This window comes from Apium graveolens, chromosome 4 (assembly GCF_009905375.1).
Source record: "Apium graveolens cultivar Ventura chromosome 4, ASM990537v1, whole genome shotgun sequence".
NCBI classification, from domain to species: Eukaryota; Viridiplantae; Streptophyta; class Magnoliopsida; order Apiales; family Apiaceae; genus Apium; species Apium graveolens.
In genome coordinates, this window is record NC_133650.1 from 180475968 (window position 1) to 180497582 (window position 21615).

General features: G+C 32.2%; 2 protein-coding genes across 2 annotated transcripts; one reads left to right on the plus strand and one right to left on the minus strand.

Moving 5' to 3' along the window:
* Nucleotides 1-510: 510 nt before the first annotated feature.
* Nucleotides 511-3811, plus strand: LOC141719195 (uncharacterized). The gene is made up of 3 exons (XM_074521579.1): nucleotides 511-699; nucleotides 2469-2519; nucleotides 2627-3811. The coding sequence occupies exons 1-3, from the start codon at nucleotides 511-513 to the stop codon at nucleotides 3809-3811; spliced, it is 1425 nt and encodes a 474-aa protein (XP_074377680.1).
* Nucleotides 3812-15898: 12087 nt separating this feature from the next.
* LOC141716965 (FLUCTUATING-LIGHT-ACCLIMATION protein 1, chloroplastic-like) lies at nucleotides 15899-20114 on the minus strand. The gene is made up of 8 exons (XM_074519104.1): nucleotides 19975-20114; nucleotides 19132-19303; nucleotides 18933-19035; nucleotides 18215-18270; nucleotides 16811-16981; nucleotides 16479-16610; nucleotides 16285-16394; nucleotides 15899-16220 (listed from the first exon to the last, which is right to left on the minus strand). The coding sequence occupies exons 1-8, from the start codon at nucleotides 20112-20114 to the stop codon at nucleotides 16208-16210; spliced, it is 897 nt and encodes a 298-aa protein (XP_074375205.1). The 3' UTR covers nucleotides 15899-16207.
* Nucleotides 20115-21615: the final 1501 nt, after the last annotated feature.

A 21615-nucleotide genomic window follows, 5' to 3' on the forward strand; every position in this document is an offset into this window, starting at 1 on the left:
TTAGGCTCGTGCAGATTATACATGTTAATGTTGTATACTCGGAGGTAAAGCATAGTACAAACTTAAAGGGCAATGATAAAATCAGATGGATTCAGAAACATGCAGCTAGCACATCTATATGGGCGCATCATTTAGATCATTTATTTGTTGGAGATGCGATTGTTGCTGGGATTGCAGTGCCTGAGTACCATCCTTGGTATTTAGAGAGAATTATTAGATTCATATCTCGTGTTGGTGCATTTAATCATCGTATTGTAAGTTTTCTTCTTATTAAATCAATTTATTGTATAGGTTGTTTTGCTTTCGCAGTTTCATTATAAATGCTTTAGTAGTTGCTTTATTTGATACATGAATCTTGTAACATGTGTGTCTTTTGTTTGTTTGTCTTTTTAGGATCTTATGTTCAGGCAGATATCTGAGCGGACACAGAATGTTCTTCCTAACGTGTCTTATTTTACTGACCACTGACGTGATTTTATCAAAGAGTACACATTACATGGTTTTGATGAGATGTTTGAGGAGGTTCATCGAGTTAGGCAGTTGGAGGAGAGGCAGAAACCAGCCCGTCGAGGTAGACGCGGCGGTGCACGAGCTGCTGCTGGTAGGCGAGCTAGAGTTCTGGTTGACGATGATCATGTTGCTACAGATACTGATGCAGTCTCCATGTTACACCTACACCTCCTACTGATACTGATGCCGGTACGGATGTCACTTCTTCATAGAGTACCCATGGCCAGAGTTCCCAGGACCAGAGTTCACAGGACCGTCCCGGGAAGTATGGACATTTCTACACTTCTCAGGGTAAATGGCGTTCAAAGAGAACTTGTAATCCTCTAAACTGTGGAACAGATGGGCAGAAGTGCGCGAAGAAATGAGGGTAAACTTAACTTTAAGTTTGTTGGTTGTATTAATTTTTTTCTTTTTGGGGATAATTTATAGTTTAAGAGATTTAGTATTAGATATTTAATTTTAGCAAAACAGGGCATTACAGAATTGTTGAAATGGAACAGTTCAAAGTAATTGAAGCAAAACAGCAAATTAAAAACGTTTTGCCAAAAATGCTGCTTAAAATTCCGTTTTACATGTTTTTTTTAAAAAAAAATAAACTAAAAACGATATTTCATCTTCCGTTTTATGTGGTTTAAAAAAAATAAACCCTTAAAGGTCTATCGTGTGCCGTTTTACATGTTTTTAAAAAAAAGACAGTTAACGCACCTTCATGTCCCGTCTTTGTTTTAATAAAAAAATATAAAATAACCAAACGGTGGACGAAGTGATGTTTTATATGCTTTTTGTAACTAACAACAGACGCGCAAAACTCAATCACCTGTTTCTCACTTTACAAACCTAAAAATCCAAATATCAAGATAAATTTTATTACATAAATATTTATTAAAATTCCTAAAGATTTAGTAATGGCTTCGGGTTCGGGATCGGGAGCACAATCGGTTACGGTGATTGCGTAGATTTATACCGATGGTAATGTACGACAAACTCAACTAGAGGGTTATGTATATGATAAACCGGTTTCTAAGCAAGTAAGACTCGATTCTAGTATGAATTTTAATAATTTGTGCGATGTATTTTTTTTTGAAATTGAAAATTGATTGGAGTTTGTATGATTTTAAGTTGAGTTATCGATGAAAAAATTTCAATGATATGAAATTTGGTATTATTCCGGTTGATGATGATGATGTTGAGATGATGTTTGTAATTATTGTTTCGAATGGACCTCCTTTCTTTGTTGAAATTTATTTACAAAAATTTTTAACTTGTTCACTGAGTGAAACAAGTTCGAGAGTTGTGGAAACTAATTCGAGAGTTTCCGAGAGGAGTGCTAGTAAGGGTTTTGATTATCAAACTACTAGTAGTATGTATAATGGTGGTGATACGATTAGTAGTAGAGGTTTGGATTCTAATGATGTTGTTGAGTCGGCTTTGATTACACGGGAGGAGACATTGGAGCCAATGGAGTTGAGGGAGGGGAGATATTCGACTCAAAAAAAGTGTTGATGTATAAGGTTAGAGATTTTTATATCCGGAATTATCAAGAGATTAAGGTGGTTAGATCAAGTAATGTGTATTGGATTGTGGTTTGTAAGAATAAGGATAGTGGTTGTGAATGGAGTGTAAAAGCTAGGTTGCGAAAATCACTTGGGAAATTCCAAATTATGGAAACTTCGGTACCACACACATGTTTGTGCACCACCGTTACTCAAGACCATCCTAATTTGACATCTCATGATATTCTTGAACTAGTTAAGGATCAAATCGTAGTCTATCCCACGGTTAAGGAAAAAGTGTTGATGGCCACGGTGAAAAGTATTTTTTGGTTACCAACCGGGAAGAAAGAAGATTAGAGATGCCAAAAAGCTAGCAATGAATTAAGAACATGGATCTTTGGAAGGATCATATGAAGACCTCCCTTTTTTATGGAAGCGTTCCAATGTTTAATTGTGGGATCCAAGGTTGATTGGGTTTTTAAGGAGGATGAGATGGAAGATCGTGGGAGTTTAGAGGTTAACTATTTTTTTATACTAGTATCGTATACATTTTTAAATGCTTTTTTTCATATTTATGTAATGTTTTGTACTTAACGAGTATATTATGTCTTTATTTGGAACAGGAAGTGACATTCAAGAGACTCTTCCGGGCTTTCAAACCATGCATTAATGGATTTGAGTATTGTATGCATGTCATACATATAGATGGGACTCACCTATACGGTCCATATCCGGATGTACTATTGAGTGTTGTGGCAGTGGATGGCGTTAGTCATATTCTTCCACTTGCATTTGTTATTGTTGAATCCGAGAACGTTTCTAGTTGGGGGTGGTTCATGGATAGATTGAGGAGATTTGTGGCAGGTAGGAGACATGGGATTTGTGTCATTTCAGATAGACATGCTGGGATTATTGCTGCTATGCGACGGACAGGATGGTGCGAGCCCCTTGACCATCATAGATTTTACATTAGACACTTGGCTAAAAAAATTTCTACTGCACATAGGAGAAAGGGATTGAAAAATAGGTTAGTTGAGTTGGCTTCTCAGGTGCAAGAGAAGAAGTTTGATTTTATATGGGAACAATTGTTGATTGAGGAGCCAAGGATGGCGGAATGGTTTGAGGATAAATCATTAAGTAAATGGTCTTTAGCATATGATGGAGGGAAACATTTTGGCATGATGACCACCAACCATGCGAAAAGTTGGAATAACGCGATCCTTAATGCTAGAAAGCTCCCGATTAGTTCATTGGTTAGAGCACTATTTTTGAAGACGATTGAGTATTTTGATGAAAGGCATTTGGAAATTACAGCTGAAATATCTAAAGGTCGATTGTTTACTAATCATGCAAGCAAGAGGTTGAGTCGGTCAATTGTGTGTGCAAGGGGTCATAGTGTTAAAGTTTATGATCGAAATTCTTTGTTGTTTGAAGTAGTCACTAGGAAAGTTGATCAAAAGAGTGGGAATAGGCATACCGTTAGGCTTCCTGAGTACTTGTGTTCTTGTGGGAAAAGGCAAACGTATCGTATTCCTTGTTCTCATGTTATAGCCTATTGCGCGTATTTAAAATTGAGCCATGAATCGTTGGTTGATGAAATCTATAGGTTAGTAAATGTATTGATGGTTTATAATGGTGTTTTCGAATCCATTCCGAGCAAAGGAGATTCTCGTTGGCCGACGGGTATTAACTTTCCAAACGTGATCCATGACAAAGATGTTGAGAAAAAGAAAGGAAGAAGGAAGTCGACGAGGTATCAAAATGCGATGGATTTTCAAGCACCCAAGGGGAAAAATGAGTTGTTTTAATGATTTGTTTAGTAATAATGTTGGCTAAAAAAATGTATTGAATTGGGAGATTTTTATTGATCATTTTAGTGTATTTGTGTATTTTGTTATTGTTAATTTAATTGTATGCTTTAATTCCGTGAAATAGCAAAAATTTTATAGTGTTTTTATGGATTTAGTAAAAAATTAAAAAATTCCAGTGGGTAGTGAAAAGAACAGAAGCTACTGATGTTCCCTGTACAAAACGGATCTTTAACTGGCGTTTAGGTCAAAACGGATATTCATCTCCCGTTTTACTTGTGAACGTTTCTTTAACCCGCGTTTTATATTTTTTTATTATCTTAAAAACAGGAAAATGATTTATTATCCGCCGTTTTGACCTTACACATTTCTTAATGTACCGTTTATGTTGTTTATTTTATTTTAATAATCATCAACATTTTACCCTCTAAACGATTCTTTATTCCGCATTTTATGTTTTTTTATTATTTTAAAAAATAGAAAAAATGACTTATTAACCTCCGTTTTTGCCTAACACGTTTCTCAATGTACCGTTTATTTTTTATTTTATTTTAATAAAATAGTTAGCATAACGGTTTATTATGTGTCATTTTATGTATTTATAAATTTTTTTTAAAAAAGAATGAAAATGGTTTACGATCCCAAGTTTTATCTTTTCCCTGTACGTTGAACGGTTCACGAAGTAGCGTTTTAGGTTTTAAAAAAATAAAAGCAAAACGCTAGAAGAAATTCTGTTATGAAGTGACATATCGGGCCATTTTTTTCAAAAGTGACAATTTGGACCATAATTTGCAATGAAGTGATAATTAAGGCCACCACCCAGAAAATTGTCTCCTTGAAGCAGTTTCGCCCCGCACCATCCGTGTTTAGCGACCTGCTTCCCAGGAATAAATGAGATACTAGTATAATCGATAAATCAAAAATACTCTCAATGAACTTGAACTGATCCCGAGAACTATCACCGGAATATTTGGAAAATTTAAGATTGAAGGGACCGAGAATTAAAGAAATGATTCTTATTTTCTCGACTTAATAAGACTGGTACCCTAAGACTCTGTTTATAAAGAGAGACTTAAAAGGACTTGTCTTTCTTTTCGATGTGGTACATGGTATTTAAAAGAAAAACTAAGGAATAGGTTTGTGCTACTCTTGACGTGGTACAAAACCCACTTTTCACACTAAAAGGTCACACTTTGGAACATCAGTTCTCATTCACCTTTTACTCATTTTGAGCGTGTAAATATGCGTTGAAATCCCCTCAAAGAGGAAAATACGTTCCAATAAATACACACCACTAACACATAATGTGTCTCACTCATATAGAGTCTCAAAACGATTCACAACTTAGTCTAAAATACTAAGTTTTTCCAACAATCCCCCACGAATGAGATTGATGGTCTAGTAGCACGCACCACATAGACATACAGACGCGGAGCTTGACTTGGTGATAGTTCCTACGGTCAAATATAGCATACGATAGTTACAGAATGCTCCTTGAACCTTTGCTCAAATAAGTATATCGACTTTATTGGTAGACAGTATGACGCGATGTCCTTAAACTGTTCGACCGTTTATATAAATGATGATATACTTATCACTATATCTTTCCTAACTCGTTCAGTTCTCATGATTATATCCATTTTGGCCCTGGAACATCATCCTAGTTCCGCAAGAGTTTCTAAAGAATTATGCCTCGCAATTCTCCTTTGAAGCGGCCCCACTTCTTTCTCACATAGGTGATCTTTATCTTATAGAGTAACCCGTGTTTACTCAACCGAATTCCATGTATTCAAACTTGAAATCCATGTATTCGTCAAAGATCATTAAAAGCATAAAGTTTAACCTCGTACCTTACGGGTCTCACTGTTTCATCATCATAGAAATGTGCCAGGGGTTACCCCCAAGGTGATTTGCTCAGCATGATTTAGTTGTCCCATTGAACCAAGTTCTTGGGATCTCCAGTCAGCAAGGTTGGGTGTCCACCATGATACCGTTAAGCAATAGGCAATGCCCATTCCTCTCGATAATTTTACAACTATCTCTCGGTCTAACTAGATTCACTTGGCTTAAACAGATTCGCTTAGTTTAAACATCTAGTTAGTGGATCCAAACATTATCATTTGACTTTACATGGTCAATCATGATAATTCTTGTTGAGAATAGTTATTTAATGGTATTATGTCCTCATCATAGATGTGAGACATATCATTGCATACACAATAATGTGATCTCCTAATTTGCAGATTAATTATACAATATATGCATATTGAAGACACGTTTTCCTTGTCATTTAGGAATATCCTTACAAAGTGGCTATTCATCCTTTTAACTGCATTTATTTTATGCACCAGACTTGTATTCCATCATGAATCGAGCTAAGTTTAGGATTTCCATGACACGACTGCTAAGTGTGAAATGTATTCTCTAATGACTTTTAAGTTCTTAAAGTCAAATATTTAATTTACATACTATATTCACATAGTACAATTAGATATCTTTCGTATTGCAGTCCAAGCTCACGAGCACATATCATACACCTTAAATCCCATTGTAATCACTTCCAAGTGACCAATTTTCATTGTACTCATGCATCTACTCAGTTTACCAACTGTGTAGCCTATTTTTGATTTTTTATAATTTTAAAAAGTACAACAGACTTGCAATCATTCTTGGGAGATCCTTGTTCGTCTATGCTTGGATAATACAAATTCATTCTACCTATGACAACTTTAGCTTCGTTGATCTCTTCAAGATTCACATCACCAACATGTGACATTTATCATCTAAGACTTTTAAATTCACGAAGATTGTAATCTTCAAATCAAAATCTTTCAATCTCATCAAGATCTTCAGAGATGATCCTCTTGTCATTACTTCTCGCAATGATCAGATCACTCATATGCAATCAATTATGACTTGCATATCATGTGTAAATAACACATGCACAGTTGTCAATTCTCTGATTTTGAATCAGTTTGACATCTCATATTGACATATTTCACATTTATGAAATAACTTTATCAGTTATAACTCAAGGCTTCCACTTGTTATTGATGTTACCAGCTTTTAGCATCCCAAAAACCAGCAATTTCAGTTTGCATCATTACCAAGTTTAAGCGTCCTTAAAATGGAAATCCTTATTCACATAATAACCAATTTTGAGCGTCCTCAAAATGGCAACCATGTCGTTTATTTGAAGCCATTGATTATCATATAAATATCAAATTTAACATGCCATTATTTCGTGTCTATGTTGTTTCACTCAACATGATCACCAAAATTACAGACGTTCTACTTTTGCTTTATCTAGAACAACCCTCAGGTTCACGTAAATAGATATTTCTCCGAATATCTATTTAGAAAGACCATCTCAATGTTCATTGATGCACTTTTAAATTTCACAATACGATAATTTTAGTATCATCTTAATGAACCTCATTCTCAAAACTCGAGAATATTTCATAAATTATATAAGGTCATCGCTTTTGATTGTAATATTTTATTATCAGTCTGACCTTTTACTTCCTTCCAACCCACATATATTTTTCCAATTTGAAAATTCATTTGGGTCCTAATGCTTCTATCTCGTAAGAAGATCCATATATTTTTTAAACAAGATTTTTTCAAACGGAACCACTCTCTCTATTTCTTAACATCCTTTACCCCACAAAGGACATAGAAAGAACATACACAATCCATTTTCTAGTACACGTGCTAGAAAATCTTGATTTATTGACTTCAAAATAATAGTCAAATTTTCTCTTGATATATTCACTTATCAAGGAATTATACGAGAAGCGCATTGCTTCTATTAAACTTACAGGTTTACCTTCAAGCAAATTATCAAGACATTTGGGACTAGCAATTACCCAAGTCTTTTCCTCTATACAGGTTCATCCTCACATTCATCAAATAACTCGTAAGTTCATTTAGATGACTTTTAATTCCAGATCTACTAGGAACTACTAGCTTATCGCATAAGCATTCCTAAACTCTGTAATAGTATTCTTACGAATCTCACAAATTAGATTCAAATATCGGATATTATTAGACTCAACCATTGTCTATGTATCCATCCAAAATATCTCAATGGATTTTGGATCTCATGTTACCGATAGAGGTATTAGTATCAAGCTTCGAGATACCCCCATATTTCAATTATTATCAAGAATGTTTCATTACATTCCACTATTCATAGAAAATTCAATAATTTTCTATTCTAGATACCCCCACAATTTTAATATTTCACAGAATGTCAGAAAACATTCCAAAACTAATAGGGAATTTAATTATTTCCTTTCGTGGTATCTTGTTTAAGGAACGATTAGCCCTTCGTAACTAATATCCTTAAATTCAGTGATACTCTGAGCTGATCACAGCCGTTTTGCATCTCCCTCAGAGCGCAACTCAAGGCTGCATCTACTCCATTTATTTAATGCGAGTAAGGTGCAATTACTGAATTTCTCTAGAATTTTAACATGGTTCGCATGAATTAACATTTCTGCTTCACCTACTGGTACAACTAGAAGAGACCCATAGGCTTCCAATAAACCCACATTCGGTGATATTTGATCAGTTAATGTGTTAGGGTTTACATCATTCCGGATTTTTCCAAAATTCAGCTGACAAAGCTGACATCAATAGTTGCCATATTAGGTATCATATGGATCACCGTAATAGGATCGTGTGTCACTGCCGCAGCAGACCGACACCAACACGAGAAATAATTATTTAACTGGAGAATAAGATTCAACCAGAAAATTTTAATCTCATGCCGACCCATAACCTATATTTCAGGCACATTAAGTTTTTAACGTTATGAATATTCCCGAGGAATTTCAGTTCACTGACAGTTTCTTCCTGTAAATCATCCATGTATGAACATACCAAATTATTTGATTAGTCAGGAACTAAATTAGCATAACGTCTCAATGAATATCCAATAAATCAATTTAAAATTGATTTTGTACCGATCAAACAAGATTATCATATGCCCACATTTTCCCTCGATTATATTATAACAAATATAAATCAACACTAGTGGGCATTGCACATCACAAAATCTTAAATGAATGCCATGTACATCACATCAACTTGTAGTATATTGTATACTAGCATACATTAAACTAAATGCCACTTAATAAATTAATGTACCACAAATTCAACTAGTTAATATACCATTAAATTAACTAGTTATAATGGCAGGCCTCCTACAAATCATGTTTTAACATACAAAAAACCATGTTATCGCTCTCTCATAAATAGCCATTATATTAATATATCCAACAGATATGGGAACCGTTGTCTTGTACAAACAAATATACTAACACATTACGCATGTGCTCAGTATGTCAAACTAGTAATTTATGGCTATATAGGTTTTTAACTAACCCAACAAGCTAACATTCATATATCAAATCAGCCAATGTCATTTTATGACTAATTAAAATAAACTAGCATAATAACATGTGCGAGACACATGTCATTTTCTAGATTTTTATGTACATCATACAATTATATTAGTAAAAAAATTTATCATTTTCTTATTGATAAAATTGTATAACGTCTAAAACATATCAAATACAAGTTGAGTATCTATCAATGTGTATGATTTCATGTAAAATATTAATAATGTTCATAACGTTTTTAAATATATCTCATTAACTATAATACATATTTTCTTATTTGTATCATGTAATTTGTATTTATTAAATAAATACAAGCAGGGTAGTCAGTACGTGTAAAAGAAAAAAAATTGTAGTTAATCCATCAAATATTGTCAATATGTTTATAAAAAGAAACTAAAAATTAACATATATGTATATTACAGAGTCGAGTAAATTTTTTGAGTTTTGGTCAAATAAACCCGGAGTAATGAGGTATTTTATTACTAAAGTAATTACTAATTTATAATTATCTTGCTTAATTTAAAAGGATCAGTAATGTATAATTAAAGTGGTCAAGAGCTGCAATCGTAATATTCAACAAAGTAGAATTTACAGTTCAATTAATATAAGTTTATTTTTTAAGAAAAATATTACTTCTCTAATTCAACGTTTATGTTAATTTAATATCATTGATAATTGTTAATGTCTTAATTCATTAATTAAAGTTGATCTCAGTCATGTATTTAGCTTTTAATCATCTCCATTATATAAAGTTAATTTTATAAGATGTCAGATTATTGTCAATTCATAATTAAAATTGACATAATCTATTTAGTTTTTAACACATTGAAAAAAAACTTAAATTTAATTGATCATTCTTATTTTCAAAATATAAAAGACTTTTGTTATTTTATTATAGTATATATATATATATCAATAACTCTGAAAAAGTCCGAAGGGTAGCGGCTGCGGGTTAACTACGATAAAAAAACTCTGAAATACAACATCAAAATTGAATCTTTTAATATTGGTTAAGATAAAGTCACATGTGTGTTTATGTATGTAAATTATTATTTATTATATTTTTGAGTAAATTATGTTGGTCTTGTTTATTTATATTCTAGATATCTTGGTCATGTATATATCTAATTGTTATTCAGTAAATTACTCAAATAACATGTATTTATGATTATTCAAAAAATATAATTATCTAATAAATAAATTACAATTATTTATATATCGTAGTCGTGGTAGCACTGAAAATTAAACAATATCTATTTTTTACTCAACATAGCATGAGTCATGGATCTGACATAAAAATAATTCATATATCGTCAAGAGTAACTACTGATATTCAGAAGTTTTTTTTCCAAGAATGTGAAGATAAATTTATACTAATATCATCATTCAAATCATTTTAAAGTTTCTTTCATTTATGATACTAATATTTCTTTTTATAGTAACTTTATAACTTTATATACTATTTTTCTAAAATTAAATATATGATATTATAAAATTTATCTGTATTGGTAAGATAACTCGTCGAGCTCGTAATTTAAATTTATTAAATTTAGATAGTGATGATATATTTTCGGCTGGGTCATTTATTCAAATTGCGAGTATTTTTTAAAATGGGTAAAATTCTGATTTTGAGTCTAGTAATTTTGATACATAAATCAATTGACTTGATTCTATAAATATCCCAAAGATATTAATTTTGTTGGTAATATTTTCTCGTCAAACTCGTAATTCAAATTAAACCTATGTAGTGACGTGGTATTTACGGGCAGACCATTTAGTCAGATTTCGAGTATTTTTTGAAAAATGGGTCAAATTCTAATTTTGAATTCGAAATAAATTGAAATACGCTAATTATAACTAATCTAAATATGTAGTACATATATATATATATATATATATTATTTATATAAGTTTATCTCTTTTTAACATATAAAAATATTAATTATATGTACAATTTATTTTTTATTAAAAATATATATTAAAAATATATGAGACATACTTTTCAAACTAAATTATTTAATAAATAAGGTAATGATCCGTTTATATACTGTACTTAACTTTATATCTCAAATTCAATTATTCAAAACTAACTCTACAAATATATTAGTAATCATGTTTAAAGTTAAATAAATTGTCGTTATTTACGAGACTCACATATTACGTGTATGATAAAAAATTTAAGTAACAGTGTGGCGTAGTGATAAGGTGATGTGCTTGCAAACTTGAAGACCCAGGTTCAATTCCTCGCAACAACCTCTTTTATATAAATTTAAAATACAAGGGTAAATTAGTCATTTCAATGAGACTTTTTAATCATATGAATTTATCCCCTTGTTCTCCTATTATATATAGAAGAGATTCAATTAGTGCAACAACCTCTTTTATATAAATTTAAAATACAAGGGTAAATTAGTCATTTCAATGAGACTTTTTAATCTCATTAATTTATCCCCTTGTTCTCCTATTATATATAGAAGAGATTCAATTAGTGCATGAAGGACAAATGAATATACCATGTAACAAATTACAATGTCACTAACAAAAGTACTGGGGCTATAACAAAACTGAAAAATCCATCACAAAGCTCAAACCCGCATGTAAATTATCACGTATAAACTCGTTGAAACACATTATTTTCTAATTAATATTAAGTAAATCACAAACAAAAAATAACAGCATGTCATGTGATAAATTTATGATTTTAGCATGCCTATTTGACCATGATTAAAGTGAGTATGTGTACAACAGATTAATTTCAGAGTTGTGCAATGCAATTTCACAAACATATGGTGCACACTAAAAAGCAACGATCAGAATTTTAATAATACGAAACAATTCAACTGAATTGTGTAAACCTCTGAATCGTTAGAATTAAAATAAACTGCTTTAAGATTGTTATCAATCCTGTACTATATAGACATTATTATATATATCTAATATATAACTAATTCACAAGAATATTGCTAATTCTTAAATCACATAAGCATATAAGAATTAAAAAATGAATTAGAAGAATGGTTTGAGAAAACAAACAGAGATTGGATTTAATCTCGAGTCCAGAAAACTGTCTCCTTAAAGCAGTTTCGCCCCGCACCATCCGTGTCTAGCGACCTGCTTCCCATGATTAAATGAGATACTAGTATAATCGATAAATCGAAAATACTCTCAGCGAACTTGAAGTGATCCCGAGAACTATCACCGGAATATTTGGAAAATTTAAGACTGAAGAGACCGAAAATTAAAGAGATGATTCTTATTTTCTCGACTTGATAAAAATGGTACCCTAAGACTCTATCTATAAAGAGAGACTTAAAAGGACTTGTCTTTATTTTCGATGTGGTACATGGTATTTATAAGAAAAACCAAGGAATAGGTTTGTGTTACTCTCGATGTGGTACAAAATCCACTTTTCACATTAAAAGGTCACACTTTGGAACATCAGTTCTCATTCACCTTTTACTCATTTTGAAAGTGTAAATATGCGTTTGAATCCCCTCAAAGAGGATAATATGTTCCAATAAATACACACCACTAACATATAATGTGTCTCACTCATATAGAGTCTCAAAATGATTCACAACTTAGTCTAAAATACTAAGTTTGTCCAACAAAGCTCACCCAATTATTGTTTATCCCTTCAACCGGAGAACCAATTAGTCTAACATTGTCTGCATATACTAGAGAATTATCTACCACATGGTGTTCTCGAACCCTCAAGTCATGAGTCTCAACGCTTACAGTTTTATCAACATACTGACAGTCAACCATCCCCTTGGTTTGAGCTATCAAGGGCTCTTCAAGCAATGCATTTTTAGTTGTCACCGCCTTGGTTTAAGCTGCCAAAGGCTCTTCAAGCAATGCATTTTTAGTTGTCACCAAAATTATTGCTGTTTGAGGAATCATTTTATCCTGAGGCAATTTCGTGACAATGGTAGCTCTTTGGAGAACCACCAAGTAACTAGTTCGTAAAAGCACTAGGTATACTTGATTCTTTATATCCCAGTGGTAGCTTCACATATGCCAAGTAATAGAAGAGAGATGGAAGACTAACAAGAAGGTTAGAAAACTCAGAAAGTACATGAATGCTCTTTGAGTCCAATGTAAGAATCCTTGCACTACCAAGCCCTCGAAGCATACTTGTAAACTGTGGATAATATTTTTTTCCTATCTTTACCTTTACCCGGGATATCATAGAAATTTCGTAGCTCTATACATACATTCTCCAACTCAAGAACTCCAAAAGTGGTGGAAAAACTACCAACAGAACTGAAATAGGAAAGTTTTGGTGCCAAAACCACAATATTACAGGGAAGATAATAGTCTGTTAAAATTTTCAAGTTCAACCGAGAACAAAATATGATATGATCCCGTTGCATGGATGATCCTGTTATGTCATCCAAAAATTCAAATTTGGATCACCAACTGATCCAAACTCTGATCCAAATTTCTGATGAACTCCAATAGCGTGATCCAAATTTTGATCCAAATTATCTTTTACATATTATAATACGCAAATATCATATTAAACTATTTGTTCTTAAATTTAGTGTTTAAACATGAATAACTATTGATATTATATCTAATAAATTAATTAAATCAAAAATAATTTCTTTTACTACACTTGAAAAATATTCAAATTATAGACTTAATTAACTAAAAACATATTAATTTCATTAATTAACATCTAAAATATCATTAACATTAATCAATTAATCACAAATCAATTTTAATCTAATAAACTAAAATTATAAAAGTAATATAATTATTATTTTATATTAAAGTAAATTTGATCCAAATTTGGACCAGTGAACACCGGTGATCCAAATTTGGATCTGTACTTTTCACTGATCCAAATTTGGATCACCATTTAGATCACTGTTGGAGGAGAATTTGGAATAATCTGCCCCAAATTTGGATTTTTGTATCATTGTTGGAGATTCCCTAAACTCTAATGTGAGATATTGTAGATTAAAAAGTGTGGAGAATATGTCACTCATATTATCGGGAAATATTATCTTACGGAGATATAGACTTAATAGAGATGAGAAATTCCAATTTATTTGGGGCAACTTAGAGCGAGATAGATATAGAGTTGTTAAATTTGGCAAATTGAAAGATAATGGCGAGGTTGTTAAATCCAAACTATAAAAACCCAGAGTTTTTAAGGCAGGTACGCATGTCAAACATGAATTAGATAACTGGACGGTATACAAATCCAAGAACGATAAGTGGAGAGTTGTGAAGGTAGGTAAACATGCCAAACAAGAATCATATAACTTGTAGTCATGATAATCGAAGAATGCTGAATGGAGAGTTGTTAAGGCAGGTAGATCCCAAAGATCTGAATCCGATTCACAAACTTCAAGTGGTACTTCTAATATTAGTTTCTTTAACGATTTAGAGCTGAAGGTGGATAATTTATAAAGTTTATATTCACAAAAGATACATAAATGTAAGTTTAGAATATTGTACGAGATTGCATACTCAACAAAGCTTTCAACTAAACCCGTTGGAGGTTTACCACTCAATATATATAACTTCATTTTGGAAATATGAGATTGATGGTTTCGGTTAGACAAAACATGGCGAATAAACTTATGATTATTGTTGATATGAAACCAATTAAAACTGATAAAAGATATATTAGTCCATATAAACCTCCATAACGCTGGTTTGCTTGTTTGCATCAACATATGAAAGGATTTTGTGAATTAGTTCATATGCTAACGTGATGGTTCTGTCTTCTTCTTCGCCTCCAAGAATCCTGCCTTTTTTCATCGCCATTTAGTGATAGGTTTTATAGGAACTAAACGATCCTATTTGGTCAAATACATAAAGACAAACTCCATTGTTCCTTTCATTACGGTATTTTTGAACAAGTTCCTAGATAATCTTAGTGAGGATATTGAGAAATTCGGCACTTTGATAAAGTATGGGATCCCTTTCTGAAAGCTCAAGAGTACAGAAGAATTAAGTTAGTGTTAAGTGACTGAAAGTTGACGATTCTATTACCGGGTAAGTTTTTTATGGTCCCAGGAAGGCATATTGAAGGTGTTCGGGTAACTTGTACAGAAAGAGCCCTCAGTGCTAGAAGGTGGGTGGTGGGAACGCTTTCTGTTCCCCAAGATTTAAAAACTCCCTGCTTGGCAGATGGGCCATAGAATTGATTGTAACTCTTTTTTTGGCAGCAGTGTTGTTAAGGCGTTTGTGTTGTTAGGGCGTTTTCTAGGATCAGAAGGAACTGCTCTAATGACAACCGGTGATCAAATACACCTATGTTTTCGATTCTCCCTAACCCTAATTCCCGCTTACTTAATTTTCCCCTATTTTGAAGGCCCAGAAATAAGTACACGATTGAAGTTTTGTGTTTTTAAACCAATATTTCTTCGTAACATTTTATTATGTCTCGGTATTTTTCATATTTGGTATTTATATTTGCCTTTTTATTCTTTGAATTTCAGTATGCAGTAATAAATATTACATCAAAATTTCTTTCATTCAAATTACAAATTTGGGTTCTTTAAACAAAATGCTAAAGTCAGTAAAGTAAAATCTAATTGCATGACCAAATATGTACAAAGAAAATCTATTTAGAGGTAGCTGCCCAAATTTTAAAAAAAAAACTTAATAACAACATTGTTGCAAGACTAAAAGCCTTTTTTCTTGAATTGTATGTATATATCAGTAAAGTTGACCATTAATTTTTATTTCCGTCCATCTTCACCCAAAATCCAGTGTATTTGTCATTGTTTTCTTAACCCAGTTTAATTGTCATTGTTTCCTCTTCAACAGTTTGAGGAATACAAGCATAATCATGACATCCAGCACCCGGGATCTATTGAACAAACAATTATTTCAAGGCAGCTAGTGCCTAGTAGTAGGATCAACCCTGGCGAGGCCCCTCGTAAAGACACTGTAGTTCAATTCTTGAATGAGATATCCGTTCAGTTTGTGAAAAAAATGGCTTGGTCACCTTTTTTTCCAGAGATCATTTACAATGCCTGAAGATGATATTTACCATTATATACGAACAGGGCATATTAAAACCAAGAGAGTAGGCTATACCGTTTCTTGATTAACTTAACAGGTCTCATTAGAAGTCCGAAATCTCTACGAAGTTCTTGTTCCGAAATACTGTCTTTCTCTGTTTGTGGGGTCCACAGCACCTCAAGCGCCTGTATGTATAAATGCGTATTGTCTTAAAATTTTGTATACTAGTAGTAAATTATGAGAAGAATTAATGTACACTGTAAACTCACCTCTAAATTGCTCCTTGGGATCGAAAGGATCTTTTGCAATGCGGTTTTAACGTCCACCTTGTTCACAAGTGGTGTATGCCACTTCACTGATGGAATCCAGTATTCACCATCAGCGAGTACCAACAACGTTACCTGGATAACCAAATGTATAGCACAAATATTTATGGCCTAATAACGTTACTTGAATAAGTACTACTGCAATTTTATGTGCACTCAAACTTCAAAGTCAACTGATATATAGTATCATACACATTGCAGAGTTTAAATAAGAAAATTTGCAAAATCTTTAAACTGAAAAGTGGTTTTGGTTTCATGTGCAGAGATGAAATTACCACTGAATACTCATTGTCAATGCTGTTAACATTCCCTCCAGAATCCTTTTTACATATAACACCATCGACATTCACAAATGTCTCATCTTCTTTCTCAAATTTTGCAAGCTCTGTCTCAAGAAATCCTCTGAAACATGGTCTGCTATACTTTTCCATATCATCGTATTTTGCCTATAATATATCATGAGTTCATGAGCGGATTAAAATACATACTAACTAGGACATGAAATATAAAAACATTATAAAAATTAGTGCTCAGGGGTCAGCAATATCCAATATGTACATCGAGCCGGTGACTGTCAAGAATTCGCATACGTCTCTGCTCATGTTGAAGAACATAACAAGTACATGTGCTAGGCAAGCAGGCACTCAATTTGATATGTTTAAACTTCCAACGTCATCAACACATTACGAGGACTGACAATAACCAAAGTCTCATCAACACATTAAAACAAGTACCAAAGTTTTATCAGTACATTAAAACACTTGTACCACTATAATCCACCTTTTAAAAATAGGACAAACGAAGCATATTTGACTCAAGTTTAGGCAGTTCCACAGTAGTGAATCTAGCCTCACCAGGTCAGGGAGATTCAAGACTGTTAAAACTAATTATGAAGTCCATAGTTACTTAATTTGATCTGCAACACAATATTATAGATTATACAATAATGTCTTACCATCATCAATGACAAAGAAATGAAACTACGCATTTGATTAAGAAAACATTATTTTTTATTATATATTTTACAGATCTGCAAATTTAATTAATCGGACAAACATGAAAATTTGAAATTATAATATTATAAAGTAGCAACAACAAAATAGATTATCAAAGACTGATTGCACCAAGTAAATCATAGAATTATAACAGAAAACAGAAAAACAGTCATAGTACAAGAAATGTGAATACAAATACAAAATGTATAAAGAAGCATGCATCAGCCATCAGATGAGGAAAACTGTAACATAAAAGGAGAAAATAATTGAGAGAGATCAAAGTTAAAACATCTGAAGCAAGAAAAAACTAAGAAAGTGAATTAGGCGGAACAAAATTGGATTTGTGGTCTGTAGATAAAAATATCATGACCATAAAATACATAAGAAACTTTACATAAATACGCCTGCCGTGCATTTACCTTACAGAAACAAATGGGAACTACTTGCTCCTATTGGCAGATCCAGAGGATTAGGTGAGAGATATCTTGACTTGTCATATGGTGTCTAGTTTCAGAAGTTTAATTGCAAACTACTATGTCATTAGGCATTAAGTATAACGCTTATAATATATCAGCTTTTCTTTACAGGTAAATTAAAACTGACTTGGAACTAATGAAAATTGGTCTTTAAAAACAAGAATGACCCCGAATAGACATATTCAGGATAGGATATACACCAACTTACAAATAGATAAGCAAAATGGCAAGAATCGTGATGCTCAAGTAGAGCTTTCACCACTTCTGCAACAAAAATATAAAAGGAACGTCAAAAAAGTCGGACACAACACATATATATTTGCTTGAATGCAATGTTTTTAACAGAATGACAATTATTAAGTAATTATCCACATGGAAAGCATCTGATATCTCACTGAACTTCAGATATTTGGTTAGCATAAATTACCATAACACCTACTAAACCTATTCATTCAGTGAACAGTGGCAAATAGTATAGTCATTTTCAGGGAGGATCTAATTTACTTCTAGCATGATAACAATCTTATCATAGGGATATTACAATCTAATAGCTGAAAGAAGATCATAAAGTTTGAGTAAAATTCTCGAAGAAGTGGTTAGAAACGTGGATATGCTAGGATAAAATTTCTTTATTATGTGATTCAACAATTTGTAAAATGGAAATCGATAAAAGTACATTATATCATGCTTGTCAAGGCAAAGCGAAGCCTAGGCATTGATTAGGGGAATTTCGGGTTGAGAAACTTGTGTATCATCATATCTTTGATTTTACCACATGCATAAATTATTCACTCTTGTTTGTTCTGTTTAACATTTATGAAAGATATATGTGTTTTATATATACAAATATACAAAACGATGTATGGTCATGAAACAAGGAAAACAGATTTGCCACATGAAAAAAGAGGGACGATAAGAATGTGCACCTTTCTTAAGGTTGTTTAAACCACTCATGGTGTATGTGTCCGCAGTTCCAGCAATTCTATATAACTTCCTTTGCAATTCTCGCTTCTTGTCTACAATCCCAACCTTAAAATAAACTTATATAGTGAGATAAAGATTAATACTTATACATATCTAGTAATAGACATTACAAAGCCAATTGTCAACTAAAATGTGCCAAACCTGAACCATAAGCACACTTCCCTTTCTAATGTCTGCCACCGGTGCTTGCACATTGTCTTTATTTGTATCATCTGAAATAGAATTTTGATGCTTGACCTCTTCGATTACAGCAAGTACAAACACAAGGCATATTATAACCCAGACTGGTTTAGGAATTGTGGCAGAGTGGCACCTGCATTTACAAGGACTGTGGCACTTGCAATTACAAAAATTAGAAGTCGATAAGTTGGTGCCATTATTAACATCACTACTACTACTAATGCGCTCACTCTCTTTTTCTTTAAAGCAACTGCAATTAGTACAGGTTATATGATCCCCTTTGTAACAGTTGCAACTACAACATCTCATATCATCATAGATTCTATATGGAATATATGTTAGGTATGACGATGAAGTACAGTTAAAAGGTGTGGACAAGGAACTAGACCTAGAAGGCCTGGATGACAAAGTAGAACTAGTACTAGTCCTAAAAGGCCTTGATGATGAACTAGAACTCGACGACGAAGAACTAGACCTAGAAGATGATCCCATTCTACCATAAGAAACAGCAAATGCAGGATGTTGGGTAAAGAATAAAGACATAAGCATGGCAACTAAAAGTACTAATGAAGAAGCCAACATTCTACGAAGATCATTATAAGTTTGATCATAATCGTAATCGAAAAGACTGCAAAGCGAAAAACAGGTATTGGAACTTGAATTGATAATTAATCTAGCATTTGAAATCGGTTTATAATTGAGAAAAACAGTTGTATTGTTTGATGAAATTAAAGTAAATTTAGGAATAAAATGAGAATGAAGAAAGTAAATTGACGGTGGCGATGCGGTTGTCGACCGCCGTACCGGACAAAATTTCCATGGGAAGTCAGGTGATACGGAGGAGATGGCCATAAACGATGATAAATATTATCTGATACTCTGCATGTACACACACCAGGCCCTAAAAACTGAAACCAGGTTGTGTTGCGCGGTTGAAGGCACATTTATACAACATACACGGAATCTCGCCAAATGAATATGATTCAACTAAAAAGATTATTTAATAATTGGTAAATGAATATTAATTCATTTAAATAGTTTTTAAACAAATTTATTTATAATAATTTATTTTTATACATTTTGATTTGACATATTTTTGCATACATTTTATGTCTAAAACTACTTAAAATTACAATGATTATCATTTTCGTAACGTTTTAATTACATTCATTTTGTTGAAGTATATATATGTTTATAAAATAATGAACTTTAGAAGTATTTTTCGAGAATATATGACTTATTACTGTGTATTAAAATTTATTTATTGGATCTAATATATTAATAGATACTGAGAGAGGGAGCAGGGACGGAGCGACAAGTCGGGATTCGGGATGGTAAAAAAATTTCCGGAATAATTAATATATTTTTTAATTTATTATATATTAAATAAATTAATAAATAATATTTTTAACAATTTCAATGTACAATATATACTTGAATTTATGTATCTAAATTCATAATTATTGTAAATATCATTAATGTTAGTACTAAATTCAAAAACTTATATATTTTTTAGGTGGCGAAAATTGAAAATATTTTCATTTACTACTAAATATATAAATATTTTAATTTTTTTTGACAAATTTTAATACTAATTTAATAATTATACCGGAATTTGGGTGGCGCCGGCCACCACCTGCTCCGTCTGTGATAGGAAGTACTTGTGTATGAGATTATTTTATTTATCCAATATCGAGATTCTATTACATGTATTTTGATTTTGGGTAATTTTTTATTCTTAATCTTCAATCAGGATTAAACAAAATTTTTAACAAATTTCAAGCGGACTTCATTTTTTTTTGACAAATTTGAAACAAAATTTGTATAACTTTTTGTTACTAACATAACATAGCTACACATCGCCTACATTTAGAAAGAAAAACTATAATATAAAAATTACACAAGTAAAGTGATCTAAACTCTTAATAAGTACTTTGGAACATCAAAAATTCTAATAAATATTTAAAAATTATAAATTATTTTATCATGATCTAGAGGGGAGCAATTAGCAGTGAATCGATGAGTCAAATCACTACAAGAAAATAAGACTAAATACAACCGCACAAATACAACTGGAGTCAAATTCAACCACTTTCGGTTGAATTTAAGGGGCGCGGTTATATTCAACCGCATGCGGTCGTATTTAAATAATACGACCGCATGCGGTTGAATTTAGCAGTACTCCTAAATTCAACAGTATTCGGTCGAATTTAGCCTTATCAAAAAAATGGGGTAAATTTTCCTGCCAGGCAATTTTTTTTGACACTACTAAATTCAACCATTTTCGGTCGAATTTGATATTTTGAAATGGCGGGAAATTTCATGCACTTTTAAAACATTGGTTGCAAAAATTAGGGGAATTTTCCGCTTTTTTAAAAATTGTAATTTTAGTAGAAATCAATTATATTTATCTATTATGAATACATTCAGTAATATTAATTATTT